Source organism: Ovis aries, chromosome 3, assembly GCF_016772045.2.
Source record: "Ovis aries strain OAR_USU_Benz2616 breed Rambouillet chromosome 3, ARS-UI_Ramb_v3.0, whole genome shotgun sequence".
Lineage (NCBI taxonomy): Eukaryota > Metazoa > Chordata > Mammalia > Artiodactyla > Bovidae > Ovis > Ovis aries.
Genome location: NC_056056.1, coordinates 39,177,421 through 39,202,128, shown reverse-complemented (window position 1 = coordinate 39,202,128; position 24,708 = coordinate 39,177,421). Strand labels below are relative to the sequence as shown.

General features: G+C 44.7%; 1 protein-coding gene across 1 annotated transcript in view; it reads left to right on the top strand.

Moving 5' to 3' along the window:
• Positions 1-24,708, top strand: part of ANTXR1 (ANTXR cell adhesion molecule 1) — a 264,134-nt gene that overhangs the window by 172,632 nt on the left and 66,794 nt on the right. Inside the window, exons 14-16 of the mRNA XM_015094293.3 lie at positions 4,704-4,745; positions 14,542-14,637; positions 15,161-15,328. Coding sequence (XP_014949779.2) covers positions 4,704-4,745; positions 14,542-14,637; positions 15,161-15,328 — 306 coding nt within the window. The remainder of the gene's footprint in view (positions 1-4,703; positions 4,746-14,541; positions 14,638-15,160; positions 15,329-24,708) is intronic.

The following is a 24,708-nucleotide window of genomic DNA, read 5'->3' as shown; positions in this document are numbered from 1 at the left end:
GTTCTCCAGTGTGGTCTCTGATGAAACAGAGGGGGTCCCTCTGTTCCCTTTGCTCTCTGGGTGTCTTCTGTCTCTCACGTCTTCACAAGTTCTACCAAAGCTTAAGATTTTCCTCCTTCCCTGAATCCTGGCTTCTTCAACCAGGACACACATTTGTGTTAAGGATGCTATAGTAAATGCTTTAGTGAAGAAAAGTACACATGCTCACAAGTGTGATATGTAATTGCATTGCACAGGGGAAAACAGAAGTGAGAAAGCAGATGAGGTGTGTGTGTGAGAGAGAGAATTTTGTGTATTTCTTCCAGGTCACTACTGACAACTGGACAGCATCTTCACATTTACCTGATAGCAGTTGGTACACCCAATATAATTGGCTCACACTTTTAAGTGGTTAATGTTATGTGAATTTTATCATAACCAAAAAAATCTAAAATATATACAAGCATACTTCAGAGACAGTTCTGTTCCAGACATCACAGACCAGAGTTCTCCCCAGTCCTGCCATGATACGCTTACAAATATGTCTGTTGAGGGATTTTCCTCTTAAACATTTCGTTAAGGATTTCTTCACCCTTATCCATCTTCTCTTTGTCCCTCCTAATGAGGAAGGAGCTGACAAGCCCACCCAAATCCAAGAGGAAGCTCCAGAACCTTCTAAGAAGGGAAGTGGCCCAAATCAAGCCTAAGTCTGGTAGTGCTCAGCAGCTTCTTGTGTGCATTCTTGTAAGAAATAAAGATCCTCCAGTCATACTAGATAGAAGCCCAGGAATTATGCAATTAACTTTCAATAACATTTAAAAGTATGATAGAAAATACTGGGTTGTGTGAGACCCCATAACGGAGACCTGCAGACGTGCAGACAAAGCAGGGAACACAGCAAGCATTTAGGTGGAAGATGCTCCCAGTGAGAAGCAGTCAGGTGCGTGGAAGGAACAGGAAGGTGCCAGGAGGCTGAAGTGCAGAAGTGAAGGGGAGGGAGGTGGAGAGGAGTGAGGTAGGGAAGTGGGGGGCCAGGTCTTGTGGGGGCCAGGGCAGTCTGCATTTTATCCTGTGAGCCTGGGCCACTCTGTGCAGCAAGGCCGCAGTGGGCTGTAGGCTGGAGAGCAAAGCAGGCTGTTGCCCAATTGCTCCTCCAGGCCACCTGGACTCGGGCCCTCGGGCGGGTGAGGTGGGGAGGGCTGATGTGGCTGTGTACTCAGAGCACTCCATTGGGTGGCCCAGGCGCTGGTCTTGGTATGAAGGTTTGGCTCACTCACAGGCAGCCCATCCAGCTTCAAGGCTTGGAGTAATCATATGACTTCAACTCAGCCTGCCTGGATCGCACTTTGAGATGCTCTTTTGCCATCACTTCAGGGTGGGGTTGAGGGGGAGTGGAGTTTAGGGGGCGGCAGGCAGTGCTGGAGGCAATAGGAAGTCTTCTTCATTCCCACTGAATACAGCCAGACACCCAACCCAGGAGGCCAGATGGAAGTGCTTAAATCCTGTCTACCTGAACATGGTGGCATTTTTTCAGAGGCTCAGGTGGCCAGTTTACAAGTATGTCAGAGTGGGATCTAGATTATAGATTAGTCTGCTTTTGATTAACACTTAATAAATCTTGCATTTTGCTTTGTCTTTGGGGTTCCCCTTGGGACATTGTTGGCTATAAAATTCAATGAATATCCAATAAGACACTGTGAACATAAGCTCACAGATGGGTTGGTCTGAGTGGTGGGCCACTTGGCTGATATCTGCACTTCCTGGCTGATGTCATGTGCTTAAAAATACGTGGTAAAACACACTGCTTCTGACCCCTGTGAAGACCCTGACCACTGTCAGGCCCCGTGGCCACTGTCTGAACACCAGCCTCCTACCCCACTCATTTTATGAAGTTCTGGCTTGTAGGCTGCACCATCTGGAAATCACGATACATAGTCATTCAGTATACGAGGGGCGGAGGGAAGGGGAGGGGAGTGTGGGCAGTGTTAAGTGAAACCCTCATTAAAGATGTGATAAAAGCAAGAAACAGTGACTATAAGAAAGGGAAAGGGGACTAATAATAGTATGCACCATCTATTGAGCACCCACCCTGTTTCAGAGCAAACATTATTGCTCACCGTGACTCAGTTCCTGCAAAGTTAGTGTTATTGCTCCCATTTCACAGAAGTGGACAGTGGAGCTCAAGGAGGTTCAGGGACCTGTCTGATCTTCACAGTCAGAAAGAGGCAGGTCTGGGGCTCACAAGTGACAACTACTCTGTACTTCCATGCAGCAATGGACGAGGCTGATTGCATTTTGAAGACAAAAGCCCAGCTGCTCTGCACCGAACCTCTGTTCACCTCGGGTACTCAGCAAGCACATAGCTCACAGCACTCTTGTCGACATCTGTCTGTGTCCCCACATTTCCTGCCCTCCTCTCACTCCCTTCCGTAAGACTGCCCTGAGAGAAGAGATGCATGCCAGATTGCTGTCCCCAGCTCCTCACTCCTCCTTCCATTTCCTATTTGAAAATCACCACTGCCTCTGGGATGATGGGAAGTCTGCATTGGGCAGTAATGACCCTCCTCAGAGATTATTTTTAAAGGAGTTTGGAGTCAGTGTTGAGTGGGTGAGAAAAGTCATAACTTTGTACTTTATAAACACCTTCAGCAGTTTTCTCACAATGGCCAGGAAATGGAAGCAAATGCAACAATAGTTTGAAATGATCACCTCTGCCTCTTGATTAATTGAATACCATCCTTTTAGGTGACTGAAGGTTCAGTCACCTGGCTGATGTTAATAGAGCCTCAAGTGAGTAGCCTATCTCAGCATACAGAGATGACATTACAGATAGTGGTAGCATGAGTGACAGCAGTGGGGATCAGAGCCCAAATGAGGCCCCAGAATAATCACTGAATGAAAGATGGGATGTGCTTAGTAGGAGGGATGGGGAGGAAGAGCTGCCTAGTAGGCAGCCTGCTCTGCAGCCGGTAGAGCTCTCCAATCAGATTAAGAAACTGGTCCCATGGACAGCACCTGAGCACCCATCCACAAAGTGGTTCAGGCCAGCGCTGATGCTAACACATCAAAAGATACATAATGACTTTGTGTTTTCCAGAATTCTCAGGAAAAGGACTGCATGTTGGGATCCCAACATTCTGATAATAAAGTTTGGAGTGTGAGAGGAGGGAGGCTCCGAGGGATGTGGTAGTTGTGTCCCACTCCTTGCAACCCTGTGGACTACAAGATGCCAGACTTCCCTGTCCTTCGCTATCTCCTGGAGTTTGCTCAGATTCATGTCCACTGAGTCGGTGATGCAATCTAAACATCTCATCCTCTGCCGCCTGCTTCCTCATTTAACGTCAGTCTTTCCCATCATCAGGGTCTTTTCCAATGCGTTGCCTCTTCCCATCAGGTGGCCAAAGTATTAGAGCTTCAGCTTCAGTATTCCCAGTGAATAATCAAGGTTGATTTCCTTTAGGATTGACTGGCTTGATCTCCTTGCTGTCCAAGGGACTCTCAAGAGCCTTCTCCAGTGCCACAGTTTGAAATCATCAATTCTTCAGTGTTCAGCCTTCTTTATGGTCCAACTCTCACATCCACATATGACTACTGGGAAAACCATAATTTTGACTATACGTACTTTGTCAGCAAAGTAATGTCTCTGCTTTTTAACACACTGTCTAGGGTTGTCATAGCTTTTCTTCCAAGGAGCAAGCATCTTTAAATTTCGTGGTTGCAGTCACCGCTGCAGTGATTTTGGAGCCCAAAAAATAAAATCTGCCATTGTTTCCACCTTTTCCCATCTATTTGCCATGAAGTGATGGAACCAGACGCCATGATCTTGGTTTTTTGAATGCTGAGTTTTAAGCCAGCTTTTTCATGTGGTAGAGTCAGAGTAAATAATGGCCAAACTACCTTGTAAAAAATTTTAAACAGAATTAACTTAAAGGTGGCAAGAGCTTTCCTTTTATGAACGGGCTGTACAAGTTGGAGATAAAAATGAAGACAGGTGGCTTACTGCCACCCCTCTGTCCTCCTTGCTTGTCCTTCTCCCATGTGTTACCCATCCTCTCATTGGTTAGAAGCGGCTCCCAATTGCTTGCCTTCCCAAAGTGACCACACATCTCTCTTTAACCCAGATGATGTGGTATTTGCGGAGTCCAGTCTTAGAATATTGATATGTAAATCTTTGTACCTCTTCAGTTTCGAGGCCCTGAAAGGAATCCCTGGTTACCCCTTCTTGGCTGTCTTCTGTTGGGAATCAGTCTGCCTGACTGTCAACACCCTCCCTCCATGAGTACCACCTGGGGCCAGCAACAGTTAATGGGATTGCCAACAGTCTGTGTGGCCCATACCTGACTGACCTCTGCAGTACTGTCTTAACTCCTGTTGTGTACCATTTCTGTTAGATGTGTAGCGGTTTGGGTGGATTGGTGAATGAGTTGATGCAGGAATGACTAGATGAATAAATGAGTGAATACATTTGCAGGACTTTACCTGGGGTAAGAGATGAAACTGGAACCTGTGGATTATTTCCCTATACAAAACTATAAGAGGCACAGTTGAGTGTGGAGCCCTCAGGTGGATCATGCTGTAATTACTGAGTTTTTCTGCCCAGAAAGACACCTGCCTTGCTTGAACCCATTACGGCGGTAATTATGGCCACCCCACCCAGGCACCTTTGGAAAGCAGGTGGCTGGAGATTTCTACTCATTTGTTCTTTTTTTTTCCCCCCTTTTCAGATCATCAAGGAGGTCCCTCCACCCCCTGCTGAGGAAAGTGAGGTGAGTGACCAGGTGGGCTGGGTGGCAGGGTGGGACAGAGAGCTGCCTGGGCTGGCCCCAGGCTCAGGCCCCCACAGAGCAGAACTACATCAGGCCTAGACTCCCATTGCTATGAAGCAGCAAAGAGGGAGGTCTTTGGCTCTTTCTTAACCAAGGATAAACAGGAACTGATCTGAACTGACAGCCGGAGGCACAATGGTTTTTGGAAGGTTTTCTCCCTGCAAGAAAAAATTGAGATGTGAACATAAATGGTTTTCTCAGTACAATTATTTGGAGCCTTGAGGTACTGATTTTTCCTCCAAAACAGACACTTGCTGGATCTCTTCTCCCTGAAGAGACAATGCTTTTTGTGTGTGGATAGGGATGAATTTGCCACATTCTCCAAACAATCAGTGATTCTAGGAACAGACTGATGCTGAAGTATTACATTTTCCTTTAATTTAAAACAATGTTACCTAAAGACTTGCCAGGCAATAAAGAAAATATACTGGAGCCCCCTCCAGTATGCTAGTATTCTGGCCTTGTATAGGATATTAGATCCTCATCATTGGAAAGGAGAAAAATGTCTTAGATTCCATCGTAAATTGCCCAATAAGCAGATCTGGTCATGTGTGGCCTAGAGGCGTTAAAGGCTAATGGTGAGAAGGAGCATCCCTGGGGAGCAGTGCCTGCCCAGAGCTTTTCCTAGTCCTCTGACTACTCCTGGGATAGCTGGCTTCCCTCAATGTGGCATTCATCAGTTTAGAAGCCAGAGTACAGGTCTGCAAGCTTAGTGGGATCCAAAGAGATATCAGTTCATTTTCCTTAATCCCTAAGGTAGGTTGCATGCAAAGTGAGCACCACCCCCTCACCATTCCTCTTCCCAATGCCTTTGTCAAATTTCCTTCATACAGAAAAAAAGATAATGATTAAAATTCCATGTGGCTCTTATATCCTGAACTATAAGCTTGTAAGCTAAGGGATTTAATAACTGCAATCAATTAAAGCGCATCTTGTTGGAATGCTAACTTTCTGCCCAGAAATCAGTGGAGGAAATTACATTGCTGTGCACAGCTAAGGGAGGGAAAAAACTCTCCTGACATCCACAAAAGCCTCTTCTTAATCCTTCAAGAGAAAGCACCGTGGCTAGCTCCCCCGGTTCCAATTTGGCTGTGGTTCTATTGTGTGCAGCTGTGTCTTATACTCCCCAAGAAAAATAGGGCAAGAAACTCTCGATGAGGTTGCTCTGTTTGCCCTGAGGTGAAGAATGTTCCCTTCACTCATCATGTTCAATTAGCAGAGTTATTACCCTTTCTTCTGCTGCTGGCTCTGCATTTGCTTTTTGGAAGGTGATGTGGCAGCCACCTCAGCCAAAATGCACCAGGGGTCTTACGTCCAAGACTGTGGGGTATGGTTGACCCCAGGCCCCAGCATCTAGCATAGGACTCCACGCACAAAACAAATGCAATAAGTGTTTGTAAAGTGACGTCCTACAATTCTGGAGGAAAAAACTAAAGCCCAAGTCAGTAAATCATCAAGAAAGAATAGCTAATAGCAAGGGAAGACAAGTAGTTGAATTTTTCCAGTTTCATCCAGTATTCTTATGGGAGTCATACTTTCACCTCTAGAAGGCAGACCTGAAATGCAATGACAACCTGGGGACCCTTGAGACCTAGCAGGCTGTGTTAGACCTATAGGAGCTTCCAAGCTGGCCAGGGCAAGCTAAAGGGGGCTCTGATTCTCTGGGCATGCGTGCTGGTCCTGATTGCTCCTTGGCCCTGTGAGCTCAGCAGCCCTCATCTCCTTCCTAATGTGTTTTGGCAGAAAAAAAGAAAATAATCATAAAAAACAAATCCCACAGAAACAATGACGTAACCCAGCCCATGAAAGTATTTTACACAAAGCCCTGAATCACAGTCTGAACCTAGACAACCTTCTCCACTCTAGCTCCCTGGGTTCAAATCCCACCAGCCCCTCAAGGACAGCTCCTGTGCTCTAATTTCCTTTCACCACAGCTAATTTCTCCTTTCTCTGTATTCCCGGGGTATTTTATTGACGTTTTCCTTCTGCATCAAAGTTTAAGATTATTAGCTATACGTGAAGGTCAGGATCTATATCTAATTGATCTTTGACTTATCCCCAAAGGATTTACAATATCTAACATTTAATTAATAGCCAAATGAAGTTAAACACTTTCTGCCATATATATGAATAAGTATCAATTATCCAAACTTTCATCAGCTCTATAAGCTTCATATCCTAAAGGTAATAAATATGCTGAGAAAATGAACACAACTTTATAATGAACTCTCAGTTATCCTCTTTATTCTTGTTGTTTAGTCACTAAGTCATGGCCGACTCTCTGTGACCAATGGACTGCAGCATGCCAGGCTTCCCTATCCTTCACTATCTCCTGGAGTTGGCTCAAACTTGTGTCCATTGAGTCGGTGATGCTATCTCAACATATCATCCTGTCGCCCCCTTCTCCTTTTCCTTCAGTCTTTCCCAGCATCAGGGTCTCTTCCAACGAGTCATCAGGTGGCTAAAGTATTGGAGCTTCGGTTTCAGCATCTGTCCTCCCAATGAATATTCAAGGTTTATTTCCTTTAGAATTGACTGGTTTGATCTCCTTGCTGTTCAGAGGACTCTCAAGAGTCTTCTCCAGCACCACAACTCAAAAGCATCAATTCTTTAGCACTCAGCCTTCTTTATGGTCCAACTCTCACATCTGTACATGACTACTGGAAAGACTATAGCTTTGACTATATGGACCTTTGTTGGCAAAGTGATGTCTTTGTTTCTTAATATGCTGCCTAGGTTTGTCATAGCTATTTCAACAAACCTCTGTTCATAGTTCTTCAGGCACTCTGTCTACCAGATCTAATCCCTTGAATCTATTAATCACTTCTACTGTATAATCATAAGGGCTTTTATTTAAGTCATACCTGAATAGCCTAGTGGTTTTCCTTACTTTCTTCAATTTAAGCCTGAATTTTTCAATAAAGAGCTCATGACCTGAGCTGCAGTCAGCTCCAACTCTTGTTTTGCTGGCTGTATAGAGCTGCTTCTTCTTCAGCTGCAAAGAATATAATCAGTCTGATTTCAATATAGACCATTTGATGATGTCCATGTGTAGAGTCATCACTTGTGTTGTTGGAAAAGGGTGTTTGCTATGACCAGTGTGTTCTCTTGACAGAACTCTTAAGCCTTCGCCCTACTTCATTTTGTACTCCAAGGCCAGACTTGCCTGTTACTTCATATCTCTTGATTTCCTGTTTTTGCATTCCAATCGCTTATGATGAAAAGGACATCTTTTTTTTTTTTTTTTTTTGATGTTAGTTCTAGAAGGTCTTGAGGTCTTCATAGAGCTAGCCAACTTCAGCTTCTTCTACATCAGTGGCTGGGGCGTAGACTTGGATTACTGTGATGTTGAATGGTTTGCCTTGGAAAAGAACCAAGATCATTCTGTCATTTTTGAGGCTGCACCCAAGTACTATGTTTTGCACTCATTTGTTAACTATGAGGTCTATTCCATTGCTTCTAGGGGATTCTTGCCCACAGCAGTAGATATTGTGGTCATCTGAATTACATTCACCCATTCCCACCCATTTTAGTTCACTGATTCCTAAAATGTTGATGTTCACTCTTGCCATTTCCCGCTTGACCACGTCCAGTTTACCTGATTCATGTACCTAACATTCCGGGTTCCTATGCAATATTGTTCTTTACAGCATCATACTTCACTCTCACCACCGGACACACCCACAGCTGAGCACTGTTTTTGCTTTGGCCGAGCCACTTCATTCTTTCTGGAGCTATAGATTCTGAGCAACTGACAGTGATATCTCTGTGTATAAAGACAAGACAAAGAAAAATTACTTGAAATTTCAAGCTCTCCACAAAAACAAGACAGCTAAATTTTACCAACTAAGAAGAGGATTTCCTGGGTTAAGGGTCTTCCCTAATTGGCAGTAGACTGAGGACTCCTCACTGTCTCGTTATTCCAAATAATTGGCAGTTTATGGAAGAATCAATAATGGAGTATTTCACCTGCTAATTTAGTTCTAAAGGTCATCACCCTCCATGCATTCTCTGACTGTTCGAGAGGGAAAAGGACATGTGTTGAGTGAACTGACACTGTGTGAGCACCCAATTAATAATAAGCACCTGGCTTTAAATGATGGATTCATTTCCAGGTTTATCATCTTGCTCACTGATGCTGATGATTTCTCTGTGGCAAGAATTTCTTAGATGGGAAAACTGGGCCACAGAAAAATGAAACGTGTCTTGTTGTTTTGAACTCCCTAACAGCAGCAGACCTGGTCCCTGTCACAGCTGTGTCTACACAAACAGCCAAACTAGCATCCTACTGTGGAGGGTGAAGAGCCAAGTCTCTGCCAGGCATCTTTTTTTTCCAGTGGACATACGACACATCTGATACACACATGCCCAAAAACACCCTTACATACACACATCTGCTCCAGTCAGAAGTCCTGGAACAGACCCAAATACACCCTTACATACACACATGTCTGCTCCAATCAGAAGTCCTAGAACAGACCCAGATTCAGTCTTCTATATTCAGTAGTTTAAAAAAAGAAACACACAATTGCTTTAAAAAGTGCACACAGAATTCTTTATTGAAAAACACAGGACAGTCATTGCGTTAATCATTACGTGTATGTAAATAGATAGGATGGTACCAAAACATATCAGTTAAGTCAATTGGGGTTTGTTTGTTTGTTTGTTTGCACTTACACAAAGGGTTGATGAATTTTTTTGACTCGCCAGTTCATTTTGAGGAATTCATCTCCAAGACAGACACTGAAGCTGACCTCTCTGGCTTATCACCAGAGACTTCCAGGGACACAGTACAGCCAAAGCTACTTAAGGTCGGCCCTCCAGAGCCTCTCAGACCTGGGAGTTTTTTTCCGTCCTTTATTTTATATCATCATCCTCACAAAACTTACTCTTCTATAAATGCAAACAATCTCATTGACAGCTGCATTCTATTTTTCTCAAAATGGAACATGTTGCAGTGGAGTCACAGCTACAGTTGTCTGAGTGAGTGAAGGAAGGAACGGACAAATATAGGGCCCTTGTCTGGGGGTACGTAGGGTTTATCATAAGGTTTTAAGATGTGCAACAGTTCAAAGAACTTTTTAATGAATTCAAAGGCTGGTTTAAAACTATTTCCTTGGACTCCATTCTATTTCAGTTATGTTTTCCCTTCTATAGATGGGTCCTACTGTTACCCCTAGTGAATTGGAGATTGAGAGCCTATTTGGGTCAAAATGGCCATTTGGTTCTTCTGCCAAATGGATATCAAAGAAGCAGGAATGTTAAAGAACTTGTAGACTGAGTCTCAGAGGGCCACCATAGGCACAACTCTAGGGGGCGCTATTCACATCATGGTCTGCATGAGGAGTGAGGAATCCCCAGGATCAATAGTCTCACCCCTTTCCTTGCTGGTTTGCTTAATAACTGACTAAGAGGTCAGTATTTGTTGAGTGAGTAAAGGTCGATACAAGGAACCATGGCAAACACAAGGGAGCCCTGAATTCCCTGGGGAATCAGAGCGTTCTTCATGGAATAGGTTACATTCGAGCAATATCTTGATGGCTAAAAGAAGCAGGAGAAGTTTGTTTCAAGCGTATGGAACTGTGAATGGTGAAGCATGGAGCTATATAAAAGCCTGGCGTGACTGGAAAGATGGAAAAGTGCGGTGCGTGCAGGCAGCAGAGGACTGAACCAGTCATGGACTCCCAGATGTGTGCATCAGACTTCTATTTCTCAGCTCTCTCTTGTCCAGGTCTGCCTGGATGAACAGGTCAAAACAGGCCTCCCTGTCTGAGTCATGTGCTGCCACTCGTGTTACCAAGCATCAGCCAACTGGATGTCTGGGGCCACCACATCCTTTAAAATTTAAACAAAACTTCCGCTGATGGAAAACCAGCATCCCTTCCTAATCTCTGCGGTTGCTCCAGGCACCACTGCCTCCTACTACTTGCTTCTTCTGCGTTATCTCCTCTTCTTCCTTTGCTGGATACCATCTAACAAATCAGATCCCTCTATTCCCCAAAGGCACAACTGGCACAAAGCCATCTGTGTAGGAAGATTTACTGAAGGTTTAAAAGTACCAGTAGGTTACAATACAGTGCAGCCAATTAAACAGAATATTAAACAGCCCCTTCTTTCTTATTTTTAATTTTTTTAACACTGAAAACATTTTGTATTGGGGTTTAGCCAATTTACAATGTTGTGATAGTTTCAGGTGAACAGCGAAGGTACTCAGACATACATATACATGTATACCATCCCTGTCATTCCATTCCTGGAAGGTTCTCCCGGCCATCTTCTGCGGTGGAACCTGGCAGTTTACTGGAATTCAGTTCCACTCTTCTGCTCATCTTCTGCTGACTGCCCACAAATCCCTGATTCCTATGGCTTTGCTGACACAAAGCAGTTTGGTTCATCCAGTCTGTCCTCCATTTATCATAGGGGATCTCTGTGCTGGTGGTTTTTCCCTTCCCTGCTACATCCTTAAAGGGCAATGTGAGAGGAACTTCCCCCCCAAAGCCCTGCTATTTAATTAGAGGTAGAGACTCACCTCAGGTGCTGCCAATTCTGTCAGTGAAATTTCTGGGGACTATCTATAATTTTACTCCATCAATTTTTGGCCCGATTGAAAAAAACAAAAACACATAAAAAATTCCGTTCTCTTCTGAAGATTGCAAAACCCTTCCGTCTCTAGAATGTGTAAACAGAGACATAGTAACTGAAGGGACTCTCCCTTTGGTCAGTCCGTGGGCCTTTGTGTTGTCTTTTGCTGTTGTTGTTTGAGCTTGGCACGCAAGCTCAGGTCCGGGGATTAAAGGCAGGCTTGCTTGTATCAGGAGCACGTGGAGAGGATTGCCTTCTAGGCATTTCCTGTATGGGATGCAGGACCTGCACATGCGCAGAAGGCCAGCCCAGCCTGGGTACCTGGCAACCGCAGAGGGATAGAGCCCAGGGGCAGGAAGAGATGGGGGAAGGGCTGCTCTGCGTGCAAGTATAAGGGGAATACCCGACAAGGCAAGCCAGATCAGAACTGCACTCCACTGGTCTCTGTACTTTTCTGGATCCAGCTATCCTCTTCTATGCAGTGAAAAATCCCGCTTAGATGGTCTCTAACATCTGTGCTCCTGTCATTTAAAAAATTAGGAGACTCATGAGACCCTTTCAGTGCCCTAATGAGTAGAGCAGCCTTATTCGTGGAGTTTCATACATTCTCTGTGCTGCCATGTTCAGTTTAGGGTGACATAATTTCAGTTAGTCCTGGGCCGGGCGTGCCCAGGGTTTTGGAAGCCATGTGTCATGTATGACACAGACACATTCTGGTGGTAAAGTTTAACCATATAAGGTTCCTGGTTGACATAATAAACTTTCTGGAATTATACGGTGAGATACTGTGAGCTATAGTATTTTCTTGCTGGTGTCTTTTTTGTTTGTTTTTATTTATTATTTTAGCACATGTAGTCAGAAGTCTTAGCAGGTACAAGGGGTTAGAAGTAGAAAACTGCATTTGCTTGAAAGCATCAAATGATTGGAAAAGCAAAACACAAAAGGCCAAAACCTAGAATTTTGTCAACACTGAGAAACAATCAAACAAGAGTGTGGCTGCCTGGGCTCAAATCCAGCTCTGCCACATCCAAGCTGGTGACTAAGTCACTTAACCTCTCGATTCCTCCTCTGTAGTGGGTGTAATAGCACCACCTACATCACTGGCTGGTTGAGAGATGACTGGGTTAATATATGTCAAGCACTTGGAAGGGTGACCAGCACATACATGTTAAAGGCTACATACATCCAGCTGTGTTATTACAAATTTGATACAATTATTGAGCACCTACTATGCACCAGGCTCTGTGCAAGATTTAGAATACAAGGGTTGACAAAATCCACTGTGCTTCAGGGCTCACAGTCCCACATCCAAGAAGGACAGATTCATTCAAGACACACACACACACACACGCAGACTGACCCATTCTGGTCAGCTGCCTGAATGTGATCACTGTCCTTTAGATCTATTAATTTTTAAGAAGCCTGCCCATCACAAGCACAGAAGGTCACCTTGAAGGTCTTAATGTGTTGTGTTACTGCTTTGCTTTGTCACCACTGGCTCTGATCTCTCTTCTGTGGACCCTTGCATGTACCCGGTCCCATGCCTGCCGCTTTCCACACAGCAGTGGCTCCACATGGCACTCCACTCTGCCTCCCCAAATGCCTCCAGCCCAAGGCTGTGGGAGGTGAGCTTGTTCCAAGCGCATTAATCTGCTTTGCAAACTCCATTTTCAGCCTCCTTTCCTTACCCAGAAGGGAAATTATGCCACCACCCTCTAGCCCATCCAGGGCTGTAGATGGTGACTGTTTCTCCCCACAACAGCAGTGAGCCCCAAGATAAGGAAGAGTTTTGCTAATTATCCCTCCCTTTTCCACCCGTAAGCTTACAAGTTCCTCTTGTTTTCTCCCTCCATCTTAAAATGCATAGTAAATGCTAACTTCCTGTCAGTAAGCTAAGTTGCAGACACCTAGTTAACTGCTTTATCTGAATCATCTTGTTTAATTTATTTGTAAATTCAGCAGATAATTCTTGGGCATCTACCATGTACTAGGTACTGTTCTAAAAGCTGAGACTGCAATGGTAACTATGACAAATAAACAGAAGCTTTCTTGAAACTTCCATTGCAGTGAGGAGAGACAGACAATAAATAAATAGCAAGCCATGTGTGTGCTCTGTTGTTTAGTTGTGTCCGACTCTTTGTGACCCCATCAACTACAGCCCGCCAGGCTCCTATGTCCATGGAATTTTCCAGGCAAGGATATTGGAGTGGGGTGCCATGCCCTCCTCCAGGGGCTCTTCCCGACACAGGGATCAAACCTGCATCTCCTCCATTGGCAGGTGGGTTCTTTACCACTGAACCACTTGGGAAGCCCTGTAAGAGCAAAAACTAGAAATAAAATAGATTGATGGGATGAAGAGACTAGGGCTACTTGAGAAGGATGTCCAGGGAATGCACCGAGTATCTGGGAGCGGGGAATGTAGAAGGAAGAAGGCTGGAGAAATGAGTAAAGGCCAGCGCTCTCAAGGCAGAGTTGAGGCTTGGAATTTATTCTGCTGCTTTGTGGAGAATGGATTATAGGTAAGAGAGGGCAGTTAGGAGATTGTCTCCATACCCAGGAGAAGGAGCCTTGGTACCAGGGTGGTGGAGGTGGTGATGGAGCTTGAGTTGGAGAAGCCATGAATTGAGGATCTTTTAGAATTAAGGTCAGTAGAACTTGCTGGAAAATTGAGATGACATACGGAAGGGGAAGCAGAGGAAGAGAGAATTCAAGTGTGACTCCCAGGCAGGGGGAAAGACTATGGCAGGAACCAATCCGAGGTGGGGAAATCAGGACTTCTTTTAGACATGAATTGTTGAGAAGTTGATTAGTCCCTGAGAAGGTGTCAGTGCCAACAGAGGCCAGAGAAGTCAGGGACAAAGAGGTAAATTCACGAGGCGTTAACATGTAGACAGGATTAGATGAGATATACTATAAAGGAGTAGAGATGCAGAAGAGAACATGATCCAAGAATGCAACACAATCTAACCAGGTCATACTGCTCTTATTCCCACTTTGCAGATAAGGAAAATAAACTTGGACAGGTTAAGCAATATGCTCAAGGCCCAGTAAACGGTGGCACTGGGATTTAACCCAGGCAGTCTGCTCCCATCCACTTTGCCATAGTGGACACAATGGCGCTTTGCTTCCTTCACGTGTCATAATCTCTCTGCAGGAAGAAGATGATGATGGTCTGCCTAAGAAAAAGTGGCCTACGGTAGACGCTTCTTATTATGGTGGCCGAGGCGTTGGAGGCATTAAAAGGATGGAGGTAAGGACAGCTTCACTTATGTACGTGCTGACTACTCAGTGACAGAAAACCAAAGCAAAATGGTGAAAACTCACACTTCAGCTCTAATGGGGATGTGACTTGTGAGGCATCAATGGAGAGATGGCAAATATAGCCTTTTATCTCTGCACCCCGGGGTCTTGTCCGCTGTGAGTCAGAGCAATTCACTCTTTAGCTCAAGTCCACCTACCCCCAGCCCAGTGGTTTCTTCTGTCACTGGAATACAATCCAGAGTTCTTACTGGGCCCACAATGCCTTTGCGTGTGCTGTTCCCACGCCCTGGATGGTCCCTCCCCCAAATGCCCATGCCCCTTGCTTGCTTTCGATGCTCCTCCAGCCCTTCCCCTTTCCCTTTCTCTACTTCACCCCTCTTCTCTGGTCCTCATGACCCAAAAGAAATGAGGACCGGGTAGCACATCGTAGTCATTTGTGATCCCTGTTCTCCAGGGGCATCATATTTTATTTTGTCATTTTGTGGGGGTTTTTTGCATGTTATTTATTTTAGGTTCGTTGGGGAGAAAAGGGCTCCACAGAAGAAGGTGCTAAGTTGGAGAAAGCAAAGAATGCAAGAGTCAAGATGCCGGAGCAGGAGTACGAATTCCCTGAACCCCGAAATCTCAACAACAACATGCGCCGGCCCTCCTCTCCCCGGAAGTGGTATTCTCCGATCAAGGTGTGCCTCTTTCTACTCAATAACCCATCCTCACTCCTTGCAAAACACTTACATAGGCAGAACCAGACTCTCTTGAGATGGTATCAAACTAAAATCCAGCTTATCACAAAGAAACAAATTTCTCAAATCGTGGACTTGAAAGTTTAAATGTATACTTTCTCAGTTTCCACAATATCGAGGTGAGAGCTGGGCTTTTTTGTGTTAATTGGAGTATTGTTGATTTATAGTATCTTCTTGTTAGTTTCAGGTATACAGCATAGTGATTCAGTTTCATGTATATATATTCTTTCGCAGATTCTTTCCCATTGTAGGTGATTACAAAATATTAAGTACAGTTCCCTGTGCTATAAAATAGGTCCTATTATTTACCTGTTTTATGTATAGTAGTTTCTATCTGTTAATCTCAAACTCCTAATTTATCCTCCCCCCCTTTCCTGTTTGGAAACCATAAGCTTGTTTTCTGTGTCTGTGAGTCTGTTTCTGTTTTTTTAAATAAGCTCATTTGTATAATTTTTGTAGATTCAGCATATGAGTGGTAGTGTATAGTATTTATCTTTCTCTAACTTACTTCACTTACTGTGATAATCTTTAGGTCCATACACGTTGCTGCAAATGGCATTATTTCATTCTTTTTTTTTTTTTACAGCTGAGTAATATTCCATTGTATATATATATACACATCACATCTCTTTTTCATTTATCTGTTAACGAGCATTTAGGTTGTTTCTATGTCTTGGCTATTGTAAATAGTGCTGCTGTAAACACTGGGGTGCTTGATAGTTTTCATCTTTTCCTGATATATGCCCAGCAATAGGAACTGGGCTTCTTAAAATCCCCATGGCAAAGTGGTTGAATGAGAGCGGACTTGAAGAAAGTGACTTGGGTAGTAACCCCAGAGAATGATTATAACTTTCAATAATTTCATTGGTAGGCTTTCCATAGTCTAACAACAATAGCTGGATTCTCCTTAATGCCTAATATCTATCCTTCTTGCCGCAACAGGAGCCCATTGCCCTTTATTCAAGCCATGTGCTGGCGTAGTGGGCTGTGTTGGCCATGAGTCTAACACTCATTCTCCCTGGCTGTGAACAAAATGTCTTATTTATCCAGCATCTCTCTTCCCCCTCACAGTTCCACAGCTTAACTGAAAGCCTTTTTGACTTATTGAGAAATTTAAGTCATAGGAGGCAGTTAATGCTTCCTAAAGTCCTCTTTTCTCTTCCTCATGGTTGCAGATGTCTTTGAATTCATGTGATTAATTCAGCACCCTTGCTCCTTGGTCTTCCCCATAAGCATCTGCACTATGCCAACCATCAAAGAACACTAGAAAATTATAGCCAAAAAGACCAGCATAGTCTACCAGAAAAACTAGAGTGGTAGAGTCTTTGCTCTGCCTGGGTCTGTCTGGAATCCAAGGCTCCAACTCAGATCTGCACCCTGTAGCTCTGTGCTGCAGACAGAACTATGCCAACTCCAAGGCCTCAGATGAAAGACTCAATATAAGAACCAGCTCTCTCTGCGAAAGAATGGATACATGTATATGTATGGCTGAGTCCCCTTGTTCACCTTTGAGTCCATCTGAAACTCTCACAAAATTCTTAATCAGCTATACTCCAAAATAAAATAAAAAGTTTAAAAAAAAGAACCAGATCTCAGCAGCAGCACCCCCTACACACACACACACATACAGCTCTACCCCTCTTCCAGTGATAAACTGAGATATTTGCTAGTTTCAGAGCAGCTCTTCTCCCATGAAATCAAAAGAAGTAACCATTTTTAACAGTGGAGGAAACTTCCTTGCTAGTTGTCTCTGCTCAGTTGAATTGCCTCCTTCTCAAACTAATCTCAGTGCATTGTCATTTGGTTTGTTGTGTTTCAAGTGCTGGGATTCTTAAGATAAGCCACCCCACCCCCCCACCCCCCACCCTAGAGCGATGGGTTGAACTCTGGAAAAAATGTGGCCCAAATGTAGTTTGCTTGACTAACAGCTGTTTGCTTCTAATTATATTCTAATGTGGAACATTCAGTGGCGTGCATGCATGCGCAGACAGGAAGGAGCCAAGGAGAATCTCAGATGAAGGCAAAAGGGGATTTTCTATTATGTTGTTTTCAGAAATCTGTACCTTGTGACTAATACAACATATTTGGTAAGAGCCAGGGTTTCATCTCTATAATCTTGGATATTGAGAGAGCTTTAATTCTATCTGAAGAACTCATATTTGCTTGAGAGCATGTTATTCATCTGTTAACTAGTGGTCTAGGATTGAGTTTTATGAAACAAATGAGCATATGAACAACTAGAAATCTCAAAATACTCCCAACACGCACTTGAAATTAGTGTCAGTTGAACTGAATATTTGTTGTGTACCCACTGTGTGCCGGTACTGCTGGATATTGAGTCTATCAGTTCAGTCGCTCAGTCGTGTCCGACTCTATAGAAGGTCTCAAACTTGGCTGAGAATCAGTCACCTGTAGGAGCTTTAAAAACACAAATTCCCAGGCCTACTGTCTCAAACCTCATGATCCGGTCTCACAAAAGGCTTTCAAAGTCTCCCTGGCCTTCATGACCTGCCCACTTTTTCTCATGAAGTGAAACTCCTTTTTTCCCCTAATTTTCTCCCTTTTCAAATTTCCCATCCAAACTCCCCAAGGGAGACCCCACTGTTGCCTCAGTTACTGCTCCCTCCCCAGCCCCTGCTCCTCAGCCTTGGTCACTGTGTGTGTGTGTGTGTGTGTGTGTGTGCATGCTGGTTCTCAAAGTGTGGTCCCTGAATGGGCAGCATCAGCATCCCCCAGGAGCTTGTTAGAAATGAACACCCTCAGGCCCCAAGCCTGACCTGCCGAATCAGCAGCTCTGGGGCTGGGGCCCAGTTAAGAAGGGATCACCCAAGGTACCAGCCAGCCTTCCAGAGGAGGCTCCCTGAGGGCAGGAACCGTGGTGCATGGCAAAGTGACCACAATCATGCCTCAGAGACATCCTACGTTTCACATGGGTCCATTGTTCTCCCAAATGCAGCTGCTGGATTAATGCTGGATGGTTGGAAAACTGCATGTTAAGGGATCACCAAAAAAGCCAACTGGAAAAAACCTGTGATGCTGGTGGGCTCATTAGGCGCCTCTGTAGGACCCCTTTGTTGGGACATGAGAAAGTGTGAATGCTCCTCCTGCTGCTAGAGCAGCTCACACCAAGGCTTACATAGCACAGCTCATTCGTGTGACTGCTCCTGTTTGTGTTTTCCCCCAACCAGATTTGATCCCTGCTGGAGGCACCAATTATGCTTAACTCATCTTTGAATCACCCACAAACAGCACTGTACCTGGCATAGAGTAGGGATTCCTCCACCTCTTGTTAATAGAGCTGATGCGTGGGATGTAATTATGAAACCACACCCAGAGCATCATGCCGGATAGACTTTCTCCTGTGACCTACACAGATCACTTTGGTACTCTCGGACTACAGAATGTGGCATTCTTCTTGCCATCTCTTTGAGGCAAGAAGAGAAAAAGAGGTCATCCTATGTGTATCTGGGCCATATGGGCAAGGCAAGGGAAAGAACAAGAAAGTTTAAGAGTAGAAGCACAGAACAGAGTTGAAAAGTCGTAATGTCCACTGTTCAGAAGAGCAGACTCTCTACCAGAGCTTCAGCCTTTGGACCGTAACCCCACGTGTGGTTCACGATGCGCCCCGTTCTAGCCACAATGTCTGTACACACTCACTAGGCCTTTGACAAAGCATTCAGCCTCAAGCTGTGCTGTAAACTCTATTTCCCTTTCCTGAACCCTCTTGCTGGATTTGTCTTGGTCCTGGCAGGAAACAGAAGGCACACTCAAGAGGGCCAAACTCACACAGATCTGGGCAGGGTTAGGAGAATCCGTGGCAACGGTGAGGCACGCAGGCACTCAGCAGTGAGAGCTGTGACACCCCTGGGCCTGAAGGGCAAGGAGAGGAGAAGGTGCTACCGGATCCAGCGAGAGCTGCAGCCCCGGAGTAGAGGTCACCCAACAGGAGCCATGGCCATAGAGAGGCAGTCAGTAATCTAAATCTGCCCTGCTCCCTGTTTTAATATGGTCCACAAGCTAAGAATGGTTTTTGTATTTTTTTAATGATTTTATTAGCACCTACTAATAGCCTTGAGTTTGCCTCTTGACCTACAAAACCTGAAATATTTACCCTCTGGGCCTATAAAGAAAATGTTTGCAGACCCCTGCTCTATAAGAAAGCAGCCACTGATGGAAGTGGGGGTTGGGGAGGGAGTAGAAGGAACAAGTACCAACCTCCCCGTTATCTTGCCCTCTTCTCTCCTTTTTTAAATTGAAGTATAGCTGATTTACAATGCTGTATCAGTTTCAGCTGTACAGCAAAGTGATTCCATTATAGATATATTTTTTCTTTTTCAGATTCTTTCCCATTATGGGTTATTACAAAATACTGAGTGCTATATCCTTGTTGGTTATCTATTCTATATCTAGTATATCTAGTATTGTATGTATGTTAATCCTAAACTCCTGATTTATCCCTCCACCCCCTTCCCCACTTTGGTAACCATAATTCATTTTCTATGTTTATGGGTCTGTTTCTGTTTTGTAAGTAAATTCACTTATATCATGTTTTTTCATATTCCACGTACAAGCAATATCATAATGTTTGTCTTTGTCTGACTTACTTCACTTAGCGTAATAATCTCTAGGCCCATCCATGTTGCTGCAAATGGCATTATTTCATTCTTTAGATGGCTGAGTAATATTCCACTATATATATACACACACAGACACACACGCGCTCGCACACTCCACATACTCTTTATCCATTCATCTGTCTGCTGTCGTCTTCTGGTGCTACCTGCTGGCCAGACCAAAGGGAAGCTAAATGATGCCATCTGTTGAGGTTGCTCTTCCAAGGCATGGAACAAGGAAGGCAGAGAATTGCAGAGAGTGGATGGGGGCAGGCCGCTCATGGAGGATGGCCCGCCCACTCTCTGCCCCACTATCAACTGGGAGAACACCTCCAACCAGGGCAAAACTTTCAGAAAGTTCTAGAAAGACTCCTGGTTCCCCAGTGAAGGTGGTCAGAATCACACACCTTTAAACTGGGTGCATTTGACTCCGTTTCTCAAGCATTCCAGGAAATAGATTTGAGGACCAGAGAAGCAGGGGAACACATTGCCTCAGCACACCCCAAGGGAGCTCACTAGGAGAAGGAGTCCACAACGGGCTGCTCCCTGCCATCGCCCAGGCTAATTTAAGGCACTGACCACACTGACCACACTTTACCCTTTCCTCATTCCAGGCTCATGATCAGGAAATTTTCCGATATTTGGCCTGAATTTTTCTTTGCTCGGTTTTCACCCCCTGGATTTACAGCAATCCCGTGCTTCTTATTAAGTTGGGACTGACCGCTTCAGGCAAGTTAAGTAATGCCCAGATGTATGGCCACCAGAAAGATTAAAACCAGGTCTGTTTTCAAGTTTGCTGGAAGGCTTGCAGCCTTCAGAGAAATGATTTTCCTCCTTTTCCAGTAGCTCCTCCCTTTGACTGGCAATGACAGAAATGACAGCTGAAGGACAAAAGCCAGACCCTGGCTGGCCCTGCAGACCGCTGTGTCCTGCAGAAGAGCCTGACCGGCCTGTGCTGCTCACAGCGCCGGGAAGCCGGTGGTCTTCTGTTCATTTTCTTTCAGGCAAACCTGTCATCCCTGGCCTTAAGCACCTTGACCTTGTAATCAAGCAGCATTCAGTGCTGAAACTGCACTGAACGAAGCTGTATGCCGTCCAGTGAGACACACTGAAGCCTTAAATGTTGTCAGATGTGCTGTTGATGTTGAACAGACATTTTTTTGCCCATTCCTGGCTACAATTTAGAATGGTTCCAAACATGTTTTAAACAAAGACCGAAAGAAGAGAGAAAAGAAATTACCATGTGTGAGTGTGTCTATGTGTGGGTATGTGTAGGGCAAGTTTCTAACTTATGCATTCATTTGTTTCATTTAAGGAGATGCATGAGTCACAATATTTACTATATATTTTGAGGTCTAAAAAATTAGTATTAATCTCTCACATCCCTCTAAGTTGAACTACCCTCAAAATTCCCAGCTTCTGACTAACTTCCAAGTAGCTGAGGCAGACAAACCAGAAGAGAAGATACAGCTGCTGCCTGCCCACCCCTCTTCCCACTCCCAAAAAAGGAAAGAAAGGCAGCCACAAAGCCCATGCACCGAGATGCTTTGAGCGATGGACCTCACAAACCTCCTGGCATGGTCTTCTTGTTTAGGAAGGAACAAGCGAGCATTGATGTAAAATTCCCGGTTTGCCAGGCTTTGTGGATGGGAAGATATTGATTCGCAGGCTGGGGTAGAGTTGGGGAACCTGGAATTGGTACACTTCTCATGTGATAGTCTAAGTGTGTCAATTTCTTATGAAAGAAAGGTATATATAAATGTCAGCTGAAATGGCAACCCACTCCAGTGTTCTTGCCTGGAGAATCCCAGGGACGGGGGAGCCTGGTGGGCTGCCATCTATGGGGTTGCACAGAGTCGGACACGACTGAAGTGACTTAGCAGAATACACTGTGGTGGAGGGTTGCCAGAATGGTGGAGAATCTTTAAGCTTCGCAGAAGCATTCCTCCTGGGAAGTGAGGACCTGTGTCTTGAAACACACCTTGTAGAGAGGGCCATGCAGGCAGGACACTCAGATCTGAGAGAAATAGTGGCGTCAACTCAGAGGCTCCCCCGAGGCTGTGAGTAAAGCCCACTGACCACTTGGAAGAATCTCCTGAGGCTCTTCTGGCCCCAAAGGGATGTTATTAATAAGCCCAGTAGCTACTGTCTTGAAATGACAAAACTTCTGCCTCCTCTCAGAAAATCAAGCAAAGGAACCTTGTTATGTACTTCTCTTTAAGAGTCATTTTTCATCCTCTTGATTCTAAACACACTTATTCTAAAGCTTACTTCAGCTCTTGCATAAAATGCTACCTGATGTATTGACAGAAATACAGCAAGGTATAGGATGTATAGATTACCCCAGCTGTCTTCTGTGCCACACAGAATGGGGACTTTGAATTCATTTGTGGAACTTCTAGAATTCAGAATACTGAGGGCTACAATCAGAACTAGCTGGCCTGGCCTTGGCCAGAACAGCTGTTGATAGCAGCTCACCTGGATGAAGGGCACACCTGGGTGACACAAGTACCGCAAGTCAGGCACAGTCCCGAGGGCCTTTCTTGCACTCACTCCTCCACTTCTCACCAACGCCCTCAAAATTAGAAACTGCTACTACTCCTTCTGTTTCACAAATGGAAAAATCAAGGCACAGAGAGGGGACTTGCCTAAATTCACACTGCTAATAAGGTGTTTCTTGATTTATTTTATTACTGACAAAGCATCCATTCCAGCTAGCCATGAAATCTGTTATTAATCAAGTAGTAGAAAGGACTGGGAGCCTGGAGGTAAAAGACCAATCAGGACACTATTCACAGGATGAGTGACAGGTGATCAAGGCCAAGGCAGTAGCCAAGGAGACAGTGGGGCAGGGCTGGACAGGAAGAGGCAAGAGGGAAGATGAGACAGAACATCCTCCAGATATGGTGGAAGCTGGGTGTGAAGGGGTGGCAGAGAGAGAGGAGGTGAGAATGACCTGTCTGGTCATTGCCTGTCTCGATGTCGGTGGTGCTCCATGGCATACTCAAGGCAGGGTGCCAAAGGAGGAGCAGGCTGGGGGAAAATTATTCAATATGTGATGTTTGGGGTTTTTTTTATACCTGTGATATGTTTACTTTACAACTAAGATTTGGTAATTGGATCGGAAGCTTATATGAGCCATGGGCAGACAGGTAGAAATTTGACCCATGAGACTAGGTGAGAGTAGGCGGGGTGAGCATTCTGCCTGGGGGTGAGTCTAGTAGAGGGGGCACACCGAGGGAACCCCCTTGCATCAAGTGTAGGCAGAGGGGAGGGGAAGAAGAGGCTGAAAAGGATATGAGAGAGTTAAGAAGGAGCAGGCAGAGCCAAGGTTTAGCCAAACCTTAGCGAAGCAGCTGTGGTGGAGTGTTGGGGGTCCCCAGACACCGTCATAGAAGCCAGGGGGAAAGGCGGAAATGAGGTTGCAGGACAGAGTGGAGGACGGGCGCTCCATGCTTGTAAAGTACAAATTATTGGATTCTTACTTGTCATCTTATATTCATTTCCATCTTTCTACAGGGCATTCCAAATTATCATTTTAATGACTTTACCTAAGGATTAATACATTGATAACATTGAATGAATGCCTTCTGTGAGACAAGTATCTTACTTCAGGGGCTTCCCAGGTGGCGCTAATGGTAAAGAACCTGCCTGCCAATGCAGGAGACATAAGAGATCGGGTTCAGTCCCTGGGTCGGGAAGATCCCCTGGAGGAGGGCTCGGGGACCCACTCCAGTATTCTTGCCCAGAGAATCCCATGGACAGAGGAGCCTGGAGGGCTACAGTCCATGGGGTCACCAGGAGTTGGACAGGACTGAAGCGACTTAGCATGCACGCATCTTACTTCAATATCTAATTGTAAGCCTTTTAAGAAATCCATAGAGCAGACAATATTATTATCTCTCTTCTTTTTAAAGATGAGAAAAGTAAGACTTAAGGACATGAAACAGTTTGTCCAAGCCCACAGCAGAGCTGGTGAGGGGCAGCCCCAAAATACAGTGTAAAGCCAGTCATTTTGTGCTTAAATCTCGCTCTATGATCTGTTGCCACAAAGAAACATGACCCATTCTCCTGGTGTTGCACATCTAGGTGGTTTTTGCCCCTTTTCCCTGCCTGGAACTTTGGATTTCTGCTGAGTTAATTATAATACTTCCTCAACAGCCAATTTTTCTTTTAGCTCCATCTCATTGCACCTCATTTGTCAAGGAGTTGAGTGATCAGTGCACATACTACTGAGAGGGGGATGATTTACCAGGTCAGTTACCAGGAGTCCCCCCTAAAAAAGGGAAAAGAAAAGAGGCATTCATCCAGGAAGTCCACCTGGTTATATTCTGACATATAAATGCTTATCCCAAAGAACTTTAAAGGAAAATATTTAACCAATGATTGAAACGGTTTAATGCAGAAAACCATGCTGAACACAGCAGCAGTCCTTCCCAGCATTGTGAAGTCATTCCAGAATAGTTTTAGAGGTTTTTGTAAATACTTGGCCAAGAGAGATGAGAAACATTATGCTTAGCAAGACAGAGTTGAACCCACAAGAACTCAAGCAACCATTGATAAAGGTTGCAGAGCACATTTTTCATATCTGAATAAAACCCACCAGAAAATAACTTCAGAACACCAGCTCTTCAAGGTGGCATTCTGAAATTGATGCTGCCACTGTGAATGCTTTGTGGCAAGGAACTTGAAGTTTCTAGACTCTCC